Source organism: Somniosus microcephalus, chromosome 6 (genome assembly GCF_052327205.1).
Source record: "Somniosus microcephalus isolate GS21.2 chromosome 6, FLI_Smic_1.0, whole genome shotgun sequence".
Lineage (NCBI taxonomy): Eukaryota > Metazoa > Chordata > Chondrichthyes > Squaliformes > Somniosidae > Somniosus > Somniosus microcephalus.
Genome location: NC_140992.1, coordinates 235,956,807 through 235,981,652, shown reverse-complemented (window position 1 = coordinate 235,981,652; position 24,846 = coordinate 235,956,807). Strand labels below are relative to the sequence as shown.

At 44.2% G+C, this 24,846-nt stretch overlaps 2 protein-coding genes across 2 annotated transcripts in view; one reads left to right on the top strand and one right to left on the bottom strand.

Annotated features, from left to right (window-relative positions):
- The window catches only part of LOC147116535 (uncharacterized), a 107,542-nt gene extending 99,839 nt beyond the window's left edge, over positions 1-7,703 (top strand). Inside the window, exon 8 of the mRNA XM_085991570.1 lies at positions 6,974-7,703. Coding sequence (XP_085847696.1) covers positions 6,974-7,010 — 37 coding nt within the window. The 3' untranslated portion in view covers positions 7,011-7,703. The remainder of the gene's footprint in view (positions 1-6,973) is intronic.
- The window catches only part of LOC147116534 (dipeptidase 1-like), a 44,182-nt gene continuing 22,402 nt past the window's right edge, over positions 3,067-24,846 (bottom strand). Inside the window, exons 6-10 of the mRNA XM_085991571.1 lie at positions 19,846-20,022; positions 10,593-10,677; positions 10,430-10,505; positions 10,199-10,334; positions 3,067-6,063 (exon numbers count right to left, since the gene is read on the bottom strand). Coding sequence (XP_085847697.1) covers positions 5,884-6,063; positions 10,199-10,334; positions 10,430-10,505; positions 10,593-10,677; positions 19,846-20,022 — 654 coding nt within the window. The 3' untranslated portion in view covers positions 3,067-5,883. The remainder of the gene's footprint in view (positions 6,064-10,198; positions 10,335-10,429; positions 10,506-10,592; positions 10,678-19,845; positions 20,023-24,846) is intronic.

The following is a 24,846-nucleotide window of genomic DNA, read 5'->3' as shown; positions in this document are numbered from 1 at the left end:
AGTAGGCAGTGGCAGGTGTGATAGCCCACCAGCGTTTCCATGCTGTTTCGTGCCCTTATACTCGATATTATATTGGTGCGCCCCTAGAAAAAGGGACCATCTTTGTAGCCGTTGCGCAGTCATCACCGGAATGCCCTTCTTTGGATTAAAGATGGAGACAAGTGGTTGGTGGTCAGTCAGCAAGGTGAACTTCTGCCCGTGCAGATAGTGGTTGAACTTTTTCACTCCCCACACTAGGCTGAGGGCCTCCCTGTCAATCTGGGCGTAGTTACGCTCGGCTGAGTTTAGTGACCGAGACACAAAGGCTACTGGCCTCTCCGAGCCGTCCGGGAATTTGTGCGACAGCACCGCTCCCATGCCATAGGGTGATGCATCACACGCCAGCCGAATTGGTAGTGCTGGGTTGAAATGAGCCAACACCTCTTTTGATGTGATCAATTCTTTGCACTTCTGGAAAGCTCGTTTACATTCGTCATTCCACTTCCATGGTACCCCCGTTTGCAGTAGGGTGTTCAGTGGGTGTAGTACTGTAGACAAATTCAGCAAGAATTTATGGTAGTAGTTCACCAACCCGAGGAACGACCTCAGTTGTGACACATTTTCCGGTGCTGGAGCCTTGACTACTGCCTCAATCTTTTCAGGGGACTTATGTAACCCCGCTTCATCAATAACATGGCCACAATACGAGATCTGCTTCTGGAAAAACTCGCATTTGTGGCGATTAGCTCGGAGCCATAATCCTTCAATCTAGTGAGCACCTGCTCCAGGTTGGCGAGTTGATCACTGTCATTTTCGCCCATGACCAGGATGTCGTCCAAATAACACTGGGTCCCTGGAATCCCTTGCAGGACTTGATCCATTGCCCTTTGCCAAATAGCCGGAGCTGATGCTACCCCGAACACCAGCCGGTTGTATTGGTAGAGACCTTTATGAGTGTTGATCATGAAGTACTGTTTCAAGGCTTCTTCTACCTCCATTTGCAGGTACGCCTGGGCCAGATCAATCTTAGTGAAGCGTTTCCCTCCAGATAGCGAGGCGAAAATATCTTCAATCCGCGGAAGCGGATATTGTACAGTGTGAAGGACTGGGTTCACTGTCACCTTAAAGTCCCCACAGATGCGAACCTTCTTTGGTTCCCCAGGCGTATTACTCAACGACCTCTTCATTACAGGAACGATGGGTGTAGCCCACTCGCTCCAGTCCACTTTGGATAGTACTCCTGAATGTTCCAAACCTTCCAGCTCTGCTTCGATGGCTGGGCGGATTGCATAAGGTACCGGTCTGGCCTTAAAAAACTTTGGGCTTGCATTTTCCTCTATTTTGATCATTGCTGTTATGCCTTTTAGTGTTCCAAGTCCCTCCTGGAACACTTCTTGTGCGTCAGTTAGCATTTTTGACAGTCGTCCAGGTGTGACGTCGTCATCCTTTTTGGCATCTACAGTCAGTGCTTGTATGGAATGCCAATCTAGTTGTATCTTCCGGATCCATTCACGCCCTAGTAGTGGTGGTCCTCCATCTGGCAATACATATAGGTCCATTGTTGGTGTTTCCTTGCCGTTGTATATCACGTTCACCCTTATTTTTCCTTTGGGGTAGACTTTTTGCCCCGTGTATGTCTTCAAGACAATCTCTGTATCTCTCAAGGGTATATGTGAGAATAGCTGCTTGTAGTCCCTTCGGTTTATGACTGTTAGGGCTGATCCTGTGTCCAATTCCATTTTCACTTGGACTCCGTCTATCTTGAGCGTGACCCAGATAGTTTGGTGATCCTCCATTTTGATTACATGATGTAGTTTCAGACAACCCAGCTCCTTGCTTCCGGAGTCTGTATCACTTTTCTGTTCGTCTGAACTACTCTCCGTCACCTTATGTACCTTTTTGTACTTCTCCTGTGGAGATTTCTTGCTGCTAGTTTTCTTTCCTGACCTGCAGACACTTGCTATGGTGTCCTACTTTTCCACACTGTCTGCACACTTGGTCCTTGAACCAACAATCCTTATGGTCGTGTGTTGTTCTGCCGCAGCGATAACACTTCACTGCTCCGTATGACATTTCATTTGTGCCATATTCTTGCGGTCTCCGTTGTATCTCCGCAGCGCCCCGTGCGGCTGCTTCGTGTGATACTGCCATGCTGAAAGCCTTGTACAGCGTAAGATCCTTTTCTGATAGAAGCCGTTTCTGGGTTCCTTCACTTTGAAGCCCACACACAAACTTATCCCTTAAAGTATCTGCTAGTCCCGTTCCAAACTGGCAGTGTTTTGATAGTTTGCGCAGTTCCGTTAAATACTCAGCATTACTTTCGTCTTTATGCTGGTTCCTTTTGTGAAACTTAAATCTTTCTGCTATCAGCAGCGGTGTGGGGTTTAAGTGGTCCTGTAGGATTGCCACTATGCTTTCAAAATCCTTTTCCACTGGCTTCTCTGGGGTTACTAGGTTTCGCAGTAAGCCGTACATTTTTGCACCCATGGAATTCAACAATACCAGTGCTTTCCTGGCATCTGGCACTTCATTCGCCTTGCAGTACACTTCTATGCGTTCTATATATGTTGCCCAATCTTCGACTTCATTGTCGAATGCTGTGACACTGCCACTCTTCGGCATCCATGGGTGTGGTTAGACTGGCTAAAAATGGCATCTCCCACGCTCTCCCTTCTTCTCCGCTGGCTCAAAATGGCGTCTCCCACGCTTCCTTTCTTCCCCCGCGGACGCTGCTCAGCCCTTGAAACCCCGGCCGCGCTCTGCGCGTTTTCCCCTCTCTCGTTGATGCCGCTCGGTCTTCAACCCCGGGTGCGCCCTGTGCGCTTTACCCTCTCTCTTACCCCGTCGACACTGCTCGGCCTTTTCCTGTGCCGTCGGTCAGCTCCAGCCGCCGCCGTCCGGGAAGGGTCTGCGCCGTACCTGCTGCCAGCCCGCTGCGTTGGATCGTCGCGACTGGGGAACCAAGCCCAGCTCTCCACCGCCTCCTCTGCGATGTTCAAGTCCTCTCCGGATGGTCAACGCCCACACTGGTGGAATCGGCCTTCTTCTACAGAGTTGCAGGTAGGTTCGAATTGACTCGTCGCCACTGTTAAATCCGTGAATTTTGATGTATGGTGTCCTTCAATAAATCGACAGAGACTGCAGAGGAACAATCAACAGGTGTTTACTGGATGAAGGTTACTCTAAAACTAAAGTACAGATCCCTACTCAGGGTTTATATACAGGTGTGGTCACCGCTGGTACTACAGTATACAGGAGCTGTAAAAAGTAGTTCTCCCCTTAAAGGTACATACACGACAGATAGCACTGTCGACGACACCTTCCATCACTTTGCTGATGATTGAGAGTAGACTGATGGGGCCGTAATTGGCCGGATTGGATTTGTGCTGCTTTTTTGGACAGGACATATCTGGGCAGTCTTCCGCATTGTCGGGTAGATGCCAGTGTTGTAGCTGTACTGAAACAGTTTGGCTAGAGGCACGGCTAGTTCTGGAACACAAGTCTTCAGCACAACAGCCGGGATGTTGTTAGGGCCATAGCCTTTGCTGTATCCAGTGTGCTCAGCCGTTTCTTGATATCACATGGAGTGAATCAAATTAGTTGAAGACTGACTTCTATGATGGTGGGCACCTCAGGAGGGGGCCGACATGGATCATTCACTCGGCACTTCTGGCTGAAGATGGTTGCAAACGCTTCAGCCTTGTCTTTTGCACTCCCGTGCTGTGCTCCGTCATTAAGGATAGGGATATTCATGGAGCCTCCTCCTTCTGTTAGTTGTTTAATTGTCCACCACCATGGCAGCACTGCAGAGCTTTAATCTGATCCACTGATTGTGGGATCACTTAGCTCTGTCTACAGCATACTGCTTCTGCTGTTTAACATGCATGTAGTCCTATGTTGCAGCTTCCCCAGGTTGGCACCTCAATTTGAGGTACACCTGGTGCTGTTCCTGGCATGCTCTGCTGCACTCCTCATTGAACCAGGGTAGGTCCCTTGGCTTGATGGTAATGGTAGTGTGAGGGATATGCTGGGCCATGAGGTTACAGATTGTAGTGGAATACAATTCTGCTGCTGCTGATGGCCCACAGTGCCTCATGGATGCCCAGTTTTGAGCTGCTAGATCTGTTCTGAATCTATCCCATTTTGCACAGTGGTAGTGCCACACAATACGATGGAGGGTGGCCTCAGTGTGAAGACGAGATTTCGTCTCCGCAAGGACTGTGCGGTGGTCACTGCTACCAATACTGTCATGGACAGATGCATCTGCAACAGGTAGATTGGTGAGGATGAGGTCAAGTAGGTTTTTCCCCTCATGTTGGTTCTCTCACCAGCTGCCGCAGTCCTAATCTGGAAGCTGTGTCCTTCGTGACTCGGCCAGCTTGGTCAGTAGTGGTGCTAATGAGCCACTCTTGGTGATGGACGTTAAAGTCCTCCACCCAGAGTACATTCTGTGCCCTTGCTACCCTTAGTGCTTCTTTGAAGTGGTATTCAACATGGAGGAGTATTTCTCTCTATAGAAGAGTGCCCTAGACCAAAGTCCACAAAACTTTTCTTCCAATATGACTGTATTTGTGCTGCTGGTATGGCTTTCATGTTATGGCTACATTGAAAAAATCAACAAGAAACAATGGGGGTGAAATTAGTTAATTAGTTTTGGGCGGTTGTGGAAAACGGGTGATAGTGAATTGGGAGCCTGTTTTACATTCTTCCCGATTTTCTTTTGCATTGAAGTGGTTTAAATGGTCAAGTCAAATGTGGAGAACAGGAGAAGCTTTTTGTTTCCATGTGAGCAAAAAGAGCTGAGCCATGAGAATCAGGAACCGAGATAAGGGGGCAGTTGCTAAGACATCACATACTGCGGTAAGAGATAGCATTGAGATACTGCTGAGGCAGTCAAAACTATTGGCCTACACATTACAATAAACAAATCTTGTAGAACAGAAGTGGAGGCCGAAAAGTTTAGAAGTGGGGTAAACAGCTCAAGCGTGACATCAGCTGGGTAGAATAGTAGGTGCAGCCCAAGGTAGCCAAATAGTATAAGGGTAGGACCTGTTCCCTTCAAAAGTTAGAGTGCTCGGAACAGTCAGAAGTCCATTCGCTGTAACGGTGACCCATGAAGGATAAGTCTGATCAGCTTGAGCATGGAGGAAACGGGTTGTATTAATTGCTTGCCATTTAATGTAATACTGTAGAAAGTTGTATAAAAACAATACTGTTATTAGTCAATGTATATTAAAGCCGATTGTTTAAAACCATTTGGGCCTGAATCACGTGGAGGTTATTGCTGCAGGACTGACAACCCTTTGTTGCAACTGTAACCATGGGAAATCAGCTAACAAAGTCAATAAAAAATAAAATTGTGAGGTGAGTAAAAGGGGCTCCTAATTCGCTCTCGCCTGTTTTGCGATACCGCCCGAATCCAATTTCACACTAATGACATTGAACTCTACCAGAAAGAATGTAGTTTGTCCACCAATAGGATTTGAGAACTTTGTCTTTTCCCATCGTCAGACTCCAAGATTCCATTTGAGACAAAGTTGAAAGATATATACAGCTGCTTTCTCACTGATCTTTATTTGTTATATGGCTTCAGATTCAATCATGATGTACTTATCGGTCTTGTGAACAAATATCTTGGCATATAATGAAAAAAAATCCCTATTTTCGATGTAAGTGGTGGAATGGAAGAACGGCAAATAATACTGTTAGACAGTTAGGAAATGTATATATAGATGCTTAGGAACAAATGTTTAGTAAGACATATGATATAGTAGTATGAATAGGTGAATCCTTTTTCTCTCCAGCTCATTTCCTCTGGTACAGTCGTAATAGGATATTAGTGAACTTCTGTCTCCTCTATATATTTAAATCTATTTCTAATATTGCATCTTTCTAATGATTACATTAAGTTCTGATTACTATTGAGGAAACAATAAACATGACTGTGTTCATAATATGAATAGTTCTGGGATGGGGAGGAGCAGCAGATGGGTAGCCAAGAAATGTTCTGCATGGGCTCTGCACCTTATCCTGAGGGATGACATCATTTGATGGCATGTTGGTATTCTGAAGCTGTCTGCTTACCTGTAAAACACACATTCATCTGGTTAACCTCACAGATACACTTGTGATATAATTCAATTGAATACAGAAAACCTTAAACACAATGAATTTGTTGAAAAAAATGGTGTCTAAATGATGGACGCTGTTATTTATGTGCAAATCGACCAGCAACTTGGACGAGGAAGAGATACTCCATGAATTGCGATACGCCACAAGTTGCTGTCCGATTTGCACCACTCCATCATTAGCTTTGCGAAAAGGACATCTTGCACTTAACCGCTGCGTGAGTTTCATGAAGTTGCTGCATTTGCACCTTAATTGCCCATTAAACTAGCCATGGAAAGTTAAGTCTAGTAATTAATAGCATAAGTACCCTTTAATGACGTGTTAGTTGTTAATGACTGCTAATCAACCCTTCTGGCCCAGAAAGTGAACAATTAAAAGTGTGAAGTCTCATTCCTTCACGTTGTGAATTGGTGTTGGAGATTTAAAAAGTCAAATTTTAAATTTACTTACTTTTCTTTTCCTTCCTGTCCCTTTTTCCCCCTCTCTCTTAATCTAATCTTTCTTACCCTCTCTTTATATTTCTTTCTGTACCTGATTTGACATTGAATTCAGCCACTCTAATTCATCCTCCTTCTCAGCCCTTCCTCTGTTTATTTCTCAATCCTTAAATCTCATTGGTTAAGGAGTTATACTGTTTGTCCCATTGTTCACCAAGGTACCAGATGCCCTGTTGCCTTCATTGCGCTGTTATCAGCTCGCACTTCCAGCAACTTTGTGGGCAAAACATTTTTGAGCTGAAGGGTGCAGGAACTAACAGGTCACATCGTGAGATGTCCTGTTCCAGCAAATTCTGGGCCAATGATTTTAAAACTGCAAAATGCTAAGAAATTTACCATTTGTAATGCTGTACTATATATTTTTGTAGTATTTCCAGCCCAAGAAAAACAAAGGAGACTGCTTGAAGTAATACCAGTGGAAATGGAGAGTTTGAATTTCCTCTTGTAATCGGCACAGTAAACATCCTCGGCAAGGAAACAGCTTATACCAATGGCAACAACCCTTGGTCAAAACATCTGTCAGTATCATTTGAGATTTTCTCTTGTATTGCTGTGCATTGGTTACCATGAAGATGTCAACATCATTCGTGACCCATGTTTTTTGCATTCCATTGCTTACTTGAGTAATTCTTTCAATAAAGTTCTTCTTAATGTTGAAAAAAATGAGGATGGTATTATAATATTTCTGTAAAATATTACACAGCTGTGGTCAAGCTGCACCAAGATCACTGGGTTAGGTTAATTGTGTTCAAATTAGCAATTCCTCTAATATATTTATAACACCTGTGTGTTGTAAGAGTAATTGTCCTGCAAAAAAAATTCTGTATATGGAGGGAAAACTGATTTTTTTTGTTTGCAGTCCACAATAATTATCCTAGTTTTAAATGTATCATCCTCCAATCATTTTGGTCTCCGTTACACTGACAATGTTTCTCTATATGAAAACATTACAGGCACATTTATCTATGAATAGTATTATTAACATAGAAATATCAACAGCTTGCATGGACTACTTAAATACATGTTATCTAAGGCGCTAAGGTTTTTATCATAATTCATTGGAATATACAGAAACCCGTATATCAGCAGAGTTCTTATTCCTGGAAGTTTTCATTATGGAACATAACCCTAATAGAGACATTAAACATATTGTATTAATTCTTTCAGTAATTAAATGTGCCTAATTTTCTAAAGACCTCTAATAAACCATAACAAAATAGATTGATATGTATTATGCCTACTATTCTCCATACATTAAGTTCCTAATGTCAGTTGTGCTGCTGTTGAGAATAATCAGAGAGTCACCCGGTGTAGCTTTTACACACTTCTTGGTGACTAATTACAGAGCAACATTGGTATCGTTCTGGGGCAAGTCCTGTGCCAGAGACATAAGGAGATTGAAACAAGAAGAAAATACCCTTTAAGAATAATGGCCTGGATTTTGTGGTGGTAATGACGGTGAAACTATCAGCGTCCGCTCTGAAACTGACAGCAACTTCAGGATTTAGTGCATGCACAGATAAACGTGGAAATCCTGGAGTTGTGGTCAGTCATTCCCTGCTCCACCACAGGCTGTGCTGTGGAACTCCCCATAGCTGGCAATTAGTGAAATCAGTTGAACTGATGAAAACTTAAGCTTTTCCGCTCTAATATTGCTGTTAAACACCCCATAATAAATTTCAACGTCTTCCTTTTTCCTCAACCGAGGATTCCCCTCTACCGTGGTTGACACGGCCCTCGACCGTGTCCGTTCTATCTCCCGCACTTCTGCCCTCACCCCTGCCCCTCCCTCCCAGAACCATGATAGGGTTCCCCTTGTCCTCACCTTTCACCCCACCAGCCTCCACATTCAACAGATCATCCTCCGCCATTTCCGCCACCTCCAAAGTGATCCCACCACCAAACGCATCTTCCCCTCCCCTTTCAGCATTCCGTAGGAACCGCTCCCTCCGAGACACCCTAGTCCACTCCTCTATCACCCCTTCCCCTTTGCCTGGCACCTTCCCGTGCAAGCGCAAGAGATGGAACACCTGCCCTTATACCTCCCCCCTTCCCACTGTCCAGGGCCCCAAACACCCCTTCCAGGTGAAACAGCGATTTACTTGTACTTCTTGCAATCTAGTATACTGTATTCGCTGCTCACGATGTGGTCTCCTCTACATTGGGGAGACCAAACGCAGATTGGGTGACTGCTTTGCGGAACACCTCCGTTCAGTCTGTAAGGGTGACCCCGAGCTTCCGGTCGCCTGTCATTTTAATTCACCGCCCCATTCCCACTCGGACCGCACCGTCCTTGGCCTCTTGCACTGTTCCATGGAAGCTCACCGTAAACTCGAGGAACAGCACCTCATCTTCCGATTAGGCACTTTACAGCCTTCCGGACTCAATATCGAGTTCAACAATTTCAGATCATAACCTCGGCCCCTATTACATTTTTACTTATATTTTTTATCCACACCTTTGTTTTGGACTTTCCCCTCCCCCCCTTTCTTTTTTTTTCTCTCTCCCACATGGTAGCTGTCTCCCATTCTGCCAGCACATTTCACACCTAATCTAGAGCCGTCTTTTGTCTCCACTAGTCCTATCACCATCTCGTCTCATTTTGAATACCTCTTAATGTCTCTTCTCTTTTGTTCTCTCCCAGCCTGGCCTCTTAATCTATTTCATTTCCTGTGCTTCTTTAGTCTTGACAAAGGGTTTTCACCCGAACCGTTGACTCTATTTTCTCTCCACGGATGTTGCCTGGCCTGCTGAGTTTTTCCAGCATTTTCTGTCGTTATTCCATAATAAATTAAGCTTTGTTGGAATTGGTGTAATTGGGGTTTTAATGGCTTATTAACTGCTGAACAATCATTCTAGCCCTGAAAAACTAATTTTATATTTGTGAAATGTCAAATTTTTCTATTTGATAAAAATTACTAGATTCTTAAAATAATTTTTAAAATGTTTTACTTTTTTTTTTTAAGTTTATGATTTTTCAACTTCTAGCTTAACCCCATGTGTATGTCCCAATCTTTATTTTGCTCTCTGTAAAAATTTTAAAAAGTGAATTGATAATCAGTGTTTTTTATTTCTTGGTTTGCTGTTTGTGAGAATTCTTCAATGTGATTGGCTGTTTAGACATCTTGATGACATCACTGCTGCTCTACAATGGGGATCCCCTTTTGACAGTGCTACAATCAAATTAAGGTCGAAAAAGCTAAAGTTTATGCCACAGAGATTGCGAGATCTTTGTGGGCAGCTTTTTGAGGTCAGCGGCGATCGCCATCGCTTTGCTGCTGACCGCAAATACTGGGCCAATAATTATCTAAACTTCACCAAAAATATAAAGATGAACATCTGAACAAGCACCCTAGTTTAGAAAGTTACAATACATTGGGGTTAAATGTGATTTGGCCTTAATGGAGAAATGCATTTTTCAGCATTTATAATAAATAGTATAATATATTGTTGATAAAAATGCAATATAATCAATTTTTTGTAATGTGTAGTGGTACTGTTTCTAATTAAACAGATTACAGCTTATATATATATTCTTATTTATAATAATGGAACTCAATGTTATGTGAACATGTTTAAAAAAAATTGCTCACTTCTTCAGCTTTCTTAAAAACTCGTACAAAGTTTAAACCAAGTAGCTTTTTAATGTCATTATCAGTCCAGTTACGCTGGAGAAGCTCAGCAATTAAAGCGGGATATTTTGAAACATCTTCTAGACCAGTTGGACCCCTTTTAAAACAAAACAAAAAGACATTATTTTTCTTATTGTCTCAACAAATGGATAATTCTAGGCTCAAAATCAGAAACAATTGCAAACTACGTACCTCTCAAAACCATCAAAGTCACTACCGATGCCCACGTGATCTGCACCAGCGACATTTCGAATGTGATCAAAGTGGTCTAAAATTACAACAGTAAACAATTTAGTAAATGCACAGAGAGTTTCATTTGGTCTTAGCATTCAAAATGGTCGCTGGTTATACTAACCTGCCACTTGGGATAAGGTAGCAGTTCCTTTACAAGAAATAAAGTTAGGATAAAAATTTACCATCACAATACCTGAATTGTTTGCCTGAAAAACAAACAAAGTGGACAATTTGTGCAATTAAACTGTATTTGAACATAAAATCACATGATACTGGAAGTTACTTGAAAAACATTTTAAGTGGTGTGATTCAGTGAATAGCACCAAGGAGCAGTGATAGGTTTTAGCCACAGTGGCCCGTATTTTCCGATCGCAGGCCTCCCACAGGCAGAGGCCTGCGATCTGGAAAAATCTACGCTCTTACCTGAGGGCTCCCAGGACGCACTCGCTTCCGCTCCTGGGCCTTTCCAAACTTGAAGTGTGCAGGGCCCACGTATCCCAGGGGCGCATGTAGTTCGCAGCATCCCTGGGATCACTTGGGCCATGGGGAGCCAATCACAGAAGGGAATCGCCCTTCATACATTTGACAGGAAGACCTGTCAAATATATGAATGGAGATCACCCCAAAAACATAGTAAAACTTTAAATAAATTTTAAAAAATCACATTTTTAAAATGACTTGAAATTACAATAAATTAAGTATTTTAAACAAAAATTTAATTTTTTGAAAAAAATAATGAGTTTTTTACGGGGCTAAAAATAAACTTACCTTTTTAAAAAAAGTATTTTTAAATGATAAATCAGTGAAAATTAAAAAAAAAACTTTTTTGAACTCTTATCCTCGTAAAAGCAGGCCTTGCTTTTACCAGGCGTAAGAATTGTAAGGGTTTTCTGTGGGCGGAGGGTCTCCAGAAAACTGAACTATCCGCCTGCAGAGGCCCTTCTCCAGGGCAGCCAGAGGATCTGTCAAGACCATTCTTGACAGTTTGGAAATGCCGGTTTTCAGCGCATGCACTGTGCATGCCTGAAACCGGCATTTCCGATGTCCCTACGGGTGGGTACACAGCACATACACACCCGTAGGGATCAGAATATCTGGGCCAATAACTTCCCAAACTCTCGGGTGCCATTAAAGTGAGAGGATAAATGAAGGCTAGCTGCTTATTTATGGGAGGAGAAAAAACAGGACATCTTGTCCCATGTTGCTCCCACACACCTCAGAGCAGCTAATCAAGACAAATCTGGCAGAAACCTAGGACCAACCTGGAGGCAGGTTGCCTGACCATTCTTCCTGATGAGCGAATTATATGTGCTGGAGAGACCTTAAAAGAGAGAGAGAATGCAAATAAAAACGAGGGGAGGCCAAACAAGAAACACATTGCAGTATATTATTGGTCTAGGCATGGGAAGTATTTGATGTATTTTCATCAGTTGTGTATTTCTAAAATGCTTCATGATTATAAATAGGATTAAAATTTCTTTCATTTTAGACTCAGCAGCACCATTTAGATGCTATGGTGATCAGTTGTAGGCACAACTTTTAGAATGTTTCATTAATATTCTTTTATAACTAATAGTTTTCATAATTTCTCATACCTTATCACCAGATCCTTATTATATTATGCTTATTGATTCTATTTTCTCAAGATTTTCAGTAGATTTCAATGATGTTTATCTAATAATGTCACCTTTATTAGGAATTCACACTTAATGAAAGTGTGAATATATACATCATAATAATTTTCTTGTCACACCATCAATCTGATAAAGGTCGGAATTTCCACATTGGAGAGCGTACGGGTTTGGGGGCAGGTCAGCGGTTAAAAGCGCAGAAATTGACAGGGCGTTGGGAACCCGCTGACTTCCGCCTTTCACTGGGGTGCATTTCAAGGCGCGCCACGGACCCACTCGGGAGAGGCGGGTGATCTCATTGAGGTTGTTAACTGCTCGTTTACAGACCCTTAACTGCCTTTTTAGCATCAGGTTTGAACTTTAACTGGTTGTGCACGGGATTCACGCACCTTGGGAACTTCGCCTGTGAAGGGGAGGCGGAAGCTCAGTGGCCATTGTGCGAGTTCATTAAGTGACAGCTGGAAAAAGCACATAAATGCACACACTTTACACCTGCTTCCTTGCCTAAGGGAAAGACTCTTGCTGACACCGTTTTGTGCAGAGATTTAGCGGTCAGGAGTTTGCAGGTGATTTCTGCAACCTTGGAAGTCACTCTAAGTACATTGGAGGATTGTGCTTCTGATCTCTACCTGCCATCTATTAGGTCAGCATGGGTGCTGCTTATGCCGTCTCACCTTGGACCTCAGAATCGGACCAAGATGAGTTCCAGCACCAACAACATTAGCAGCAGCAGCAACCACACCAGCAACCTTCTCCTCAACGTCCTGATGCCCCACAGGAGAGGGGGGATCAGTACAGGGGTGCACCACGCTGGAGGTGATACCCCCAACACAGGGTATACAGGCAGAGGATGAGCTTCCTGGACATGACTGAGCAGCAGTGCTTCAGGAGGCTCAGGCTATCATGCCAGGCAGACATTTGTAGCTTGCTGGAACAAGACTTGCTGCCCAGAGAACCTGGTGGACACACCTTACCAGTGGCTGTCAAAAGTCACCACCGCCCTCAACTTCTTCACCTCAGGCTCCTTCCAGGGATCTGCAGCAGACATTTGCAGGATTTCACAGTCGTCCTCCCACAAATGCATCACCCAGGTGACCGATGCCGTGTTTCACAAGTCAGCCACTTATGTAAACTTTGCCACTGGTGAAGCCAGTGTTACTGAGTGGACGCTCAGCTTTGCGGCTCTGGCTGGCTTCCCGCAGATGCAGGGCATCATCGACTGCACACGTGGCTGTCAAGGCACCCCCACATCACCCAGGAGTGTTTGTGAACCGCAAGGGCTTCCACTCCCTCAATGTGCAGTTCGTCTACAACCATAAAAAGATCATCATGCATGTGTGCACCAGAATCCCTGGCAGCTGTCATGACTCTTTCATGCTGTGCCAGTCCACCCTCCCTCAGCTCTTCGCACCTCCAAACAGACTTACTGGCTGGCTGCTATGAGACAAGGGCTATCCACTGAAGACGTGGTTGATGACACCGTTGAGGCCAAGTAATGAGGCCGAGGAGCGCTATAATGACAGCCATATGTACACCAGATATGTCATAGAGCAAGCAATTGGCATGCTGAAGATGCACTTCAGATGCCTTGACAGATCTAGAGGAGCCCTTCAGTATGCACCAGCCAGGGTCTCCAGAATTATGGTTGTATGCTGTGCGCTGCACAACATAGTACAGCAATGAGGATTGGAGCTGCAGGAGGAGCAAGGCGCAGAGTGCACAGCCTCTTCGGAGGAGGAGGAACCTGAGGTGGAGATGGCACCAGCAGCGGTGCACATTGCTGCCCGGGAGGCCAAGGATGGCCGCATAATGGCCTGATTTACTTAGTTTGCACCAGTGCACCCATATGGCTCCCATATGCTGTACCAACTTCCCTCCCCTCCAACAATACCACAAACCAGTCCTATAATGATCTAGCCATTTCTGTCATCCAAACCTCCATTGCTCGAGGTTAAGTAATATCTCACCATTCACTCCAAGTGACAAAGCCACTTCCCAGGTAGCAGGCACAATGGACAAGACGGGAAAGTAGTGCAAAGAAATAAATTTATGTGCATCATAAATAGAACCGAAACTTAACACTAAAATTTTGGCAAACACCTACGTGCATACCGTTGTGCATCTACGGTTGTGTCTTTTCACTTTTCTGTGTGCTTCTACAAGGTGCAACCCCTGTGGCTTCAGCAGAGGTAGAGGCAGGCTCCTCACTTCCCTGCTGCGACTGTTTTGGCACTTTTGGCAGACGTCCTCTGGGTCTTAGGGCCTGTGAGGGCCTCACCAGAGATTGCTCCTCCTGCGACTGTGCAGGGGCAGACTCGTCCATCAGGGGCATACTCGGCCATTGGGATTCAAGGCAGCATATGGGGCTCTGACTGAGGCGGAGGCAACGGGGGAGAAGTGGGAGCGGTTTGAGCAGAGCCCCCACTTCCATGTCCCCTCTCACCATCATCTCTCTCATGGGTCACCTGCACTTTTCTACTACCAAGGAGCTGGACAGCACCTTGCTGCACATTAGTGGGGTGATGAACGCCCAAGTCTATGTTGGTATTCCTTTTCGAAGTCACTGAGAGTCTGCAATCTATGGTCACAGCAAGCATGTTCTCGTTTGACTGGCGCATTTGCTGCTCCATGCAGGTTGCCATCCTTTCCATGGAACAGCACATTGTCGCTATCGCCTGTGAGATGGTGGTGCTCATGTTGGAGATGGACTCCTCCATTCTCTGTACAGTCACACACATTGCGGCTGTACAAGCTGCCAGAGCCACACGCTCCTCCAAGATCACCCTCTTTCTCGACAGCTCCCCCAAGGTTCAACGTCTGCATTCAGCTGAACAGAGCTGGAAGCATCCTGCGCCCTCCGGCGAGGAGTCTCCACTGCTGTCCCTATCTCCACCATTTGCTCTTGCTCACTTGTGATCTGTGAGTCACCAGGTGACACTAATCTATGTCTCGCTGGACCCACCGAGGTGTGTGTATCTGTGCTGGTGCTGGGTGCGCATGGGTCTGGTGATGGTGCACCCTCAGAGACTGGAGCTTCCTCTGAGGAGTTGTCTTCCTCCTTTGGCTGGACAGTTGAGGGTGGGGGGGGGGGGGGCGGGGGCACTTGATGGACCTGTGGGCGAGTAAAGACATGAATTAGAAATGTAATGAAAAGAATGCGCAACGTTACCATTATACACATGATGACATTTCACTGGCTGCTGACCTCAAGTCACCATGAGTGACTGTTGTATGCCATATGGTGTATGATATTTAATTCTGTCACCAGGTTGTTGGGAAGTTCCCCTCTCTCCATTTCCCACCACCAGCAGCTCCGCAACTCCAATGATTGGCAGCGCCTCCTCCTCTGCTGGAGTCAAGTTGATGTAAATTGGAGGGCCACCTCCGGTTCGTTGCATCACCCTGTTGTTCTGGGCTCTCTTCTCCTGCAAGGAGGGAAAGAAGAGAACTTTGAGTGAGAGTGATGGAATGAGTGTAAGGAATGGATGGGCTACATCTGTAGAGGGTGACTATGAGGGAGTGGCGTTACTTCCTATGAGTGCATTAGGACGAGGATGAGTGTCAGTGATGGTTAGTCAGATGGGAATGTGAGTAGGTGCATAGAGAGGGATGGGTGCACCTTGCAAGGTAGGTCAGTGTGAGGATTGACGTGCAGGAGTAAGCTTGGGAAGCAGAGTGATGGGGTAGGGGTGACTCGCACATCAGGGTGTAGTTGAATGTGGCATTGCACTCACTTTTCCTGACCTCAGGAGATCATTAAATCTTTCCCGGCACTGGATCATGGACCGCCTAACTACATCCCTGCTGCTGACCTTCTCTGTGAACTCCAGCCATGCCCTCTTGGTCTCACTGGAAGGTCTCTTGCGCCCACCCCCAGGGAACAGGATGTCCCTGTGTGCTCAAACTCCCTGGAGCAGGACTTCCAGGGAGGAGTCAGAGAATCTGGGTGCTGCCTTCTGCCGCTGGGACTGCATGCTTCCCTGAAGCCTCAGATGGAAAAGCTTTAGTTTCTGAACAACCACACCTCTCCCAAAGAGCTGTGATCCTCCTCCAACAACCTTCAAGTGTGATGTGTGGAAGGCCCCTTTAAATAGCTGAGCTCAAGGCGAGTCGTCGATGACGTCATCAGACCTGCTCCATTTAATTGGCCGGGAAACCCGCAGGCCTAACTCAATTGATCCAATTCAGTTAAAGACAAAGGTGGACAGCGAGCTGCCGAGCGCTGCGTGAGGCCGACCCGCTGCGCAGCACCCCCGCACCCGACTCACCTCACAGGTAAAAATTCCAGCCAAAATGTTCTGAGCTCTTCTAAACAGGTAGAAACAAGAACTTGGGCAAATTGTAACCGGAGTGCAGAAACACAGCTAACTTGCCTTCTGGTGGGCTGGCTTGGCTCAATTGGTAGCACTCAACTCTGAATTAGAAAGTTGCGGATTCAAACTCCACTCGAGGAAGAAAAGCACACAATCTATGCTGGCACATCAGTGCAGTAGTGAGGAAGTGCTGCATTTATTGGAAGTGCTGTCTTTCAGGTGAGATGTTAAACCTGTTTCAGTGGTTCAGGTGGATCATGGCACTATTTTAAGAGCAGGGTGTATTTCCTAGTTTTGTGGTCAACAGTCCCCCCTCAATCAACACCAATAAAAACAGATTATCTGTGTGCCTTCAAAAGAAATTCAATGGTTGTGAAGCACTTTGGGATGTCCTAAGGATGTGATAAGGTACTATAGAAATAAAAGTACTTTCTTTTATTTGTTTTATACTTCCAATGATTAATCATGAGTACTTCTTAATTCCAGCAAAACCCAGCACTGCATTGGATAATGACCACTAATATATGAAATGAGCTAAATTTCACTTCAGTCCATTGTTTGTAAATTAATACCGGAAAATGAATAATTTTAGAATTTTAACATCTACAGGAATGAAATATCAGCATTATACTAATGTTATTGCTTTAATATCAGAAACAAATTGCAGATTACAGCTAATGTGCCTGGTAAAGTAATGTTTATGGAGTAAAAAGAAAACCACAAATACTAAAAATCTAAAATGAAATGCGCAGTGGATGAATCAGTATCTGAAAGAGGAAAATAGGTTAATGTTTTGGTGTAATCTTTCATCATGCATGGTTTATACATGTTTAGAGTCATGTAGGATTCGCAAAAATCCAGGAAAATACAGTCTACATTGGAAAACCCCTGAAATGGCCACATTTTATGAACACAAGATGGAGTTGGCAGATCACATGACTCATTTCAGAAGGACATACCACTGCAGTATCTTACAGAAACCTGAGTCACCACCGATTAGAAGATTCCAGAACTGACTGCAATAGATATGGTAAAATGGTTACAGTAGTAACGAAGTCAAAACAAAAGTATTTACACCTCAAGGTGTGTTAATTGCTAGAAAAACGCAAACCCATCTCTGAAATCGCAGAGCACAGACAAAACCTATTATCTGTACCTAACTCAGAGGGACACAGGACAGATCCCATTAGTTTCATTTACAAGACATTAAATTAAAGTACCCGCTTTTGTCAAAGCAGCCTGCCCATTACTTTAACAAAAGAAAACCCCTGATTTGGCGCCAAGATAAGAGCAAGAAAACAGTATAACTGTTGGGAGAAAAGAGACAAAAACACAGTTTCACACAGATACGAGGTCAAAGGCAGAGCGAGTGGAGAGGTTCGATTACGGTTCGAGGAGCACGGAGGGCCTACAAGTTCGAGCAGGAGAGCAGGTTCAGGAGCCGGTCCCATAAGGAAGATTGGAGATCCCGTACGATACAGGAGCACCAAGGTCAAGGACAGTTTTACAAACCCTGGTGAGCATAGAGGCCCAACTCCACCTAGCTGATCTAGTTGAGGTATACTGTAGAGACGGGAGGGTTTTTTAATATTAAGGGCTTTGTAATTCGGGAGTGTTATTCATCCTTCGTTGTGCCGTGTGCTTTCTCCACCCCCGTTTTTATTATATCGCTGATCTAGAATTGATGTATTATGATAGTCAAAGTAACTCTTGTGTGTTAAATTTTAGTTCCCATTGAGAGGCGTGTTCATGATTTTTTGTCTGCATTGTTTCTTCATTCTCTATGTTTTATTCTCCTTAAAAATAAAGATACCTTTGATTTAAAACTTACCTTGTCTCACCTGATCCATTTGTCTTCCGAGTCACAAGTTGGGCCAACACATCAAGGTGGTCTGGCAATAAGCCCAGTGTCTAGAACCGGTGAGGGGGGAGCGCTTCGGAACCGCTCACGAGCAGTGTGAAATCAAAAACCGATCTCGCACACCACAAGCTCGTTAAAACGACCCCTTATAGTCATAAGGAATAATGTACTCAATGTGTCAAATTAGTTCTTTAACTGTAAGGTGTGATAAACCAAAGAATTTTAACATTGAATGTTTGATGTGAGTGGTAATGCCACTGTGGTAAATTGTTGCCCGTAAGGCGTAAGATGATGCATATAGATTATGCTGTAGGTATAGGGCATCAATTTAAATATATTTCCCCCATTAGTAACCATTATTTTCAAAAGCATATAGATGCATAGATTTCACAATTATCTATTTGTTATAGCAGTAATCCTGTTATGTAACTGCAATGCATTGAAGCCATGGCATTTCCTGCAACAAATCAATAAAATGAGTCCCAATGTTACTGTTCATCAGATCACTGCATCTGAAATCTCACAATGTAATTGTTGTCGTCAGTCATGATATAATCCTCCCCTCCAACTCAATGGAATGTAAAAATATAGTAGAAATCTATACAACTTCACATATTGCACAGAATTTTCTGCAAGGCAATGATACATTGCAGGATTCAAACAATATTAAATTGATCAAGTCTTGCTCTTACGGTTTCTGACATCTCAATCTCTAAATGCAAACTGCCCGTAACACACTTATCAAATATGGAAATCCACTATTTATGGGTTTTTTTGTTAATAATTCAGATAAAAATTGCCTTCAAATAGATGAATAAAGAGTTAGACTTAGACATTTTCCTGCAACTTTCAGATCAAATTTTTTTTGTGTCGTAACTTGTTGGAAGTGTGAGCTGATAACGGCGTGGCAAGGGCAACAGGGTATCTTGGACCTCAGTGAACAGCGGGACCAACTGTGCATCTCCTTAACCAATGAGATTTAAGGATTGAGAAATAAACAGAGGAAGGACTGAGAAGGAGGGTGAATTACAGTCAAATTCGATACAGACATTGAAATAAAGAGAGACAAAGAAATATTGGATTGAGAGAGAAAAGAGAGACAAAAAAGAAAATAAAAATTGGACGTTTTGTACACAATTTACTACCTGAAGTAAAGACTCCAGTTTAAATTATTCACTTTCTGGGCCAGAGAGTCAGTGATTGACAGTCATTAACAATGATCATGTCATTAAAAGGGTACTTATGCTAGTAATTACTAGACATAACTTTCTGTGGCGAGTTTAATGGGCAAATCCAGCAAGTTCTTAAAAATAACAGGGAGGCCAAGGGCGAAATGCTGTCTGTGTGAAGCAAACGGCGGAGAGACATAAATCGACCAGGAAGTTCTAGAGACTCGCAACTCATGGCGTAGCTCTTAATGTGAAAATCAGCCAGCAAGTTCAGAGGATTAATAATGGCGTGCGTCGTTCAATTGTCATTATTTTTCCAGCAAGTTCCGGCCCAATGTATTTGTTTGAAATGGTAAATAGTAGTATAGAACGTTTAAAGCATGCACATGATTACTCATACCAGCTTACGTAGAACATTATCTTGCACATTTCTGTTGTTGTGGCATAAAGCAAATGCAGAGGAATGACTGAAAATGACAGGAGCAGCTGATACTTCAAGTGTTGCCAACACTGTATCTTCAGAGACGTGGGACAAATCAACCAACATTCCCAGACGATTCATTTCTTTCACAACTTTCTGAAAGGCACATAAAGCAAACATTTGACACATTTCCATTCTTTTCTGTATGAACAATAATAACATGTTTATATAGTGCCTTTAATGTAGAAAAACATCCTAAAGTGCTTTGCAGAGTGTAAGGGAAAACATGGACCCATTGTCATCAGTCATGTAGGAGTAGTGGTGAATGGTTGTTTTTCGGACTGGAGGAAGGACCACTGCTTTTCTTGATATATATTAATGACTTGGATGCACAAGGCACAATTTCAAAATTTGCAGATGACACAGTGAACAGTGAGGAGGATTGTAGTGTATGTATCTGTCTACCTTTAAGAAAACCATTGTATGTAACCGTTCACCTTTAAGAGAACTATTTTAGGTGTGGCACTACTTTGTTGGCTTCTGTATACTGTAATACCGACGGTGACCACACCGGTATATAAGTGCTGTGTCAGGATTTATTTGGCAGATTCACCCTGACCTTCGAATAGTAAAGTCCTGTTTTAAGTTACTCTGGTGGTCTGTGTATTAATTAACTAAACAACTCACAGACTTTACAAGGATAGTGATAGACTTCAAGAGGATATCAACGGGCTGGTGGAATGGGCAGACACGTGGCAGATGAAATTTAATGCAGAAAAGTGCAAAGTGATACATTTTGGTAGGAAGAACAAGGCAAGGCAATATAAACTAAAGGGTACAATTCTAAAGGGGGTGCATGAACAGAGAGACCTGGGGGTATATGTGCACAAATCATTGAAGGTGGCAGGGCAGGTTGAGAAAGCGGTTAAAAAAGCATACGGGATCCTGGGCTTCATGAATAGAGGCATAGAGTACAAAAGCGAGGAAATTATGATGAACCTCTATAAAACACTGGTTCGGCCTCAACTGGAGTATTGTGTCCAATTCTGGGCACCGCACTTTATGAAAGATGTGAAGGCTTTAGAGAGGGTGCAGAAAATATTTACAAGAATGGTTCCAGGGTTGAGGGACTTCAGTTATGTGGATAGACTGGAGAAGCTAGGGTTGTTCTCCTTAGAGCAGAGAAGGTTGAGGGGGGATTTGATAGAGGTTCAAAATCAGGAGGGGTCTAGACAGAGTAGATAGAGAGAAACTTCCCATTGGCGGAAGGATCGAGAACCAGAGAACACAGATTTAAGGTGATTGGCAAAAGAACCAAAGGCGACATGAGGAAGAACTTTTTACTCAGCGAGTGGTTAGGATCTGGAATGCACTGCCTGAAAGGGTAATGGAGACAGATTCAATCGTAGCTTTCAAAAGGGAATTGGATAAATACCTGAAGGAAAAAAATTTGCAAGCTTACGGGGAAAGGGCGAGGGAGTGAGATTAGCTGAAGTGCTCTTGCATAGAGCCAGCATGGGCTTGACGGGCCAAATGGCCACCTTCTATGCTGTAACCATTCTATGATTCTAGAAGTAACTATTAGGAGTGGTGACCAAAACCTTGGTGAAGGAGATGGATTTTAGGCAGCGTCTTAAAGGAGAACAGGGAGATGGTGAGTCAGAGGGATTTAAGGATGGAATTGCAGATATGTGGGACCTAGGGGACAGAAGACACAGCCACCAATGGTGGGGATAAGGGAGGAGGAGATGAACAAGAAATTGGTGCAATAGATGGTAAAAGTTTTTAAAGTGTGCAGGGAGTGCTGCTGGATGCTTCCAAGGCCAAGGAGAGGACATATAAATTGGCCAGAAAAAGCAGCAAACCTGAGGATTGGGAGCAGTTTAGGATTCAGCAAAGGAGGACAAAGGGATTAATTAAGAGGGGGAAAATAGAGTATGTGAGTAAGCTTGCAGGGAACATAAAAACTGACTGTAAAAGCTTCTATAGATATGTGAAGAGAAAAAGATTGGTGAAGTTAAGCGTAGGTCCCTTGCAATCAGAATCAGGGGAATTGGGGAACAAAGAAATGGCAGACCAATTAAATACATACTTTGGTTCTGTTTTCACAAAGGAGGACACAAATAACCTCCCAGAGATGTCGGGGAACATAGGGTCTAATGAGAGGGAGGAACTGAATGAAATCAGTATTTGTAGGGAAATTGACGGGATTGAAGGCCGATAAATCCCCAGGGCCTGATAATCTACATCCTAGGATACTTAAGGAAATGGCCCGAGAAATAGTAGAAGCATTGCTGGTCATCTTCCAAAATTCTATAGACTCTGGAACAGTTCCCATGGATTGGAGGGTAGCTAATGTAACCCCACTATTCAAAAAAGGTGGTAGAGAGAAAACGGGGAATTATAGACCGGTAAGCCTGACATCGATAGTGGGGAAAATGCTAGAGTCCATTATAAAAGATGTAATAGCAGAGCACTTGGAAAACAGTGACAGGATCGGACAATGTCAACATGGATTTACAAAAGGTAAATCGTGCTTGACTAATCTACTGCAATTTTTTGAGGATGTAACTGGTAGAATAGAGAAGGGAGAACCAGTGGATGTGGTGTATTTGGACTTTCAGATGGCTTTCGATAAGGTCCCGCATAAGAGATTAGCGTGTAAAGTTAAAGCACATGGAATTGGGGGTAAGGTACTTGTAAAGTCCACGCCTCAATAATACACGGACTTCGGGAGAACAGTTTAACAGGTACTTTACTGAACAAGAGGCAGCTTGAAACTGAAACTACAGAAGCCTGCTAGGGCCTTTTATACAGGGGTGGTCACTGCCGGTACTGCAGTCTAAGACCAGTTATTCCCTTAAAGGTACATACACAGCAATTCCTCCCCTTTTAGATAAACAGTACATAACATTCATTTAACAACTAAATAATAACTAATTACAATTACAATTTTCTCAGTAATATATACATCAACTGAAATAGTCATTTATAAGTTCAGTCTTTGAGGAGGCTTCCTGATCCGGACTGGATAGCGCCTTTCTCGAGTATCCTGTTCGGTCGGTGGAGTCAATTCTGGCTCATTGTCATTGGTTGGTTCGTCAGCTTCCAATACCCCTGCTTCTGAGGTAGACGCAATCTGTACTTTGGGCTCATTACCAGGTGCACATGCTTGTGGTACAGGTTTGGCTTGTTACTGTGACTCTAGAATCTGGTCAGCATGGCGTCTCACGATGCTCTCTCCAACGTCCACTGTGTACATTAGTGGTCCTTGCTGTGTGCATATCGTGCCTGGCTGCCATTTTTCTGTTCAGTAGTCGCGGGCCAAGACTGGTTGCCCTATCTTGAAGCTCCTGGTTGGCTTCTCATTTATGTGCTGGAACTGCTTATCCTCAACATCTCATCTTATGTTTGGTTTGAGCAAATCCAAGCGACATCTTAGTCTCCGGTTGAAAAACGGTATGGTTGGAGTTTGGTTGGTTACTGCATGTGTCGCATTCCGGTAAGCAAACAGGAAGTTATCCACCTTGTGTTGCAGTGGTATGTCGTCGTTATACATTGCCTTTATGGCCTTTTTAAAGGTCTGAACAAACCTCTCAGCCAATCCATTTGTGGCTGGATGATATGGGGCAGATATGTAATGTTTCACCCCATTATTCTGCAGGAACCTCCGGAAATCCTCAGACACAAACTGTGGGCCATTGTCGGAACAGATCTGTTCTGGCAACCCATTCCTGGCGAAGATGGTCCTTAGGACTGCAATAGTTTTCTCCGTGGTGGTGGATGACATTTTAATGACCTCTGGCCATTTCGAATGGGCATCCACAGCGATTAGAAACATTGAGTCCATAAATGGACCAGCGAAATCAATGTGTACCCATTGCCATGGAGATGAGGGCCACTCCCATGGATGTAGCGCGGCCTGTGGTGGAGCGTTTTGGACCTTCTGGCATCCTGTGCATCTCTTGGTCATATCCTCGATTTCTTCATCGATTCCCGGCCACCACACAAACACCCTGGCTAGGCTCTTCATTTTTACCCCTCCCAGATGACTCTCGTGAAGCTCATTGAGTACTGTATCTCTCAACTTGGGTGGAATTACCACTCGGGATCCACACATCAAGGTTCCCCGGCACACTGACAGCTGTTCCCTCCTTGGCGAGAATGCTGGCAACAGTGAGTCGCCATATGCTGGCCATCCCTTCACCGTCAAATCATAGACCCGAGAGTGTGTCGGGTCATTTCGGGTTTCCTTCTCAATACTTGCGTTTGTAACAGGCAAACATTCGACTATGGTCGCATGGAATATCTCCACCGGGTCCACTGCAGGTGCTTCTTCCGCCGTAGGCAACAGTAGGCGCGACAGCCCATCAGCGTTTCCATGTTGTTTCGTACCTTTGTACTCTATGTCATACTGATGTGCCCCTAGAAAAAGTGACCATCTTTGCAGCCGTTGCGCCGTCATCACCGGAACGCCCTTCTTTGGGTTAAAAATTGAGACCAGAGGTTGATGATCAGTCAGTAGGGTGAATTTCTGCCCGTGCAGATAGTGATCGAACTTCTTCACCCCCTACACCAGGCCGAGGGCCTCCCTGTCAATCTGGGCGTAGTTACGCTCGGCTGAGGTTAGCGAGCGCGATGCAAAGGCTATTGGCCTCTCTGAACCGTCACGGAATTTGTGTGACAGCACCGCTCCAATGCCGTAAGGTGACGCATCACATGCCAACCGAATCGGTAGTGTTGGGTTGTAGTGGGCCAATACTTCTTTTGAAGTGATTTGGCATTTACATTCCTGAAAGGCACGCTTACACTCATCACTCCATTTCCATGTTACACCAGTTTGAAGGAGGGCGTTCAGTGGGTGCAGAATTGTAGATAAATTCGGCAAGAACTTATGGTAGTAGTTCACCAACCCGAGGAACGACCTCAGTTGCGACACATTTTCTGGTGCTGGAGCCTTGACTACAGCCTCAATCTTGT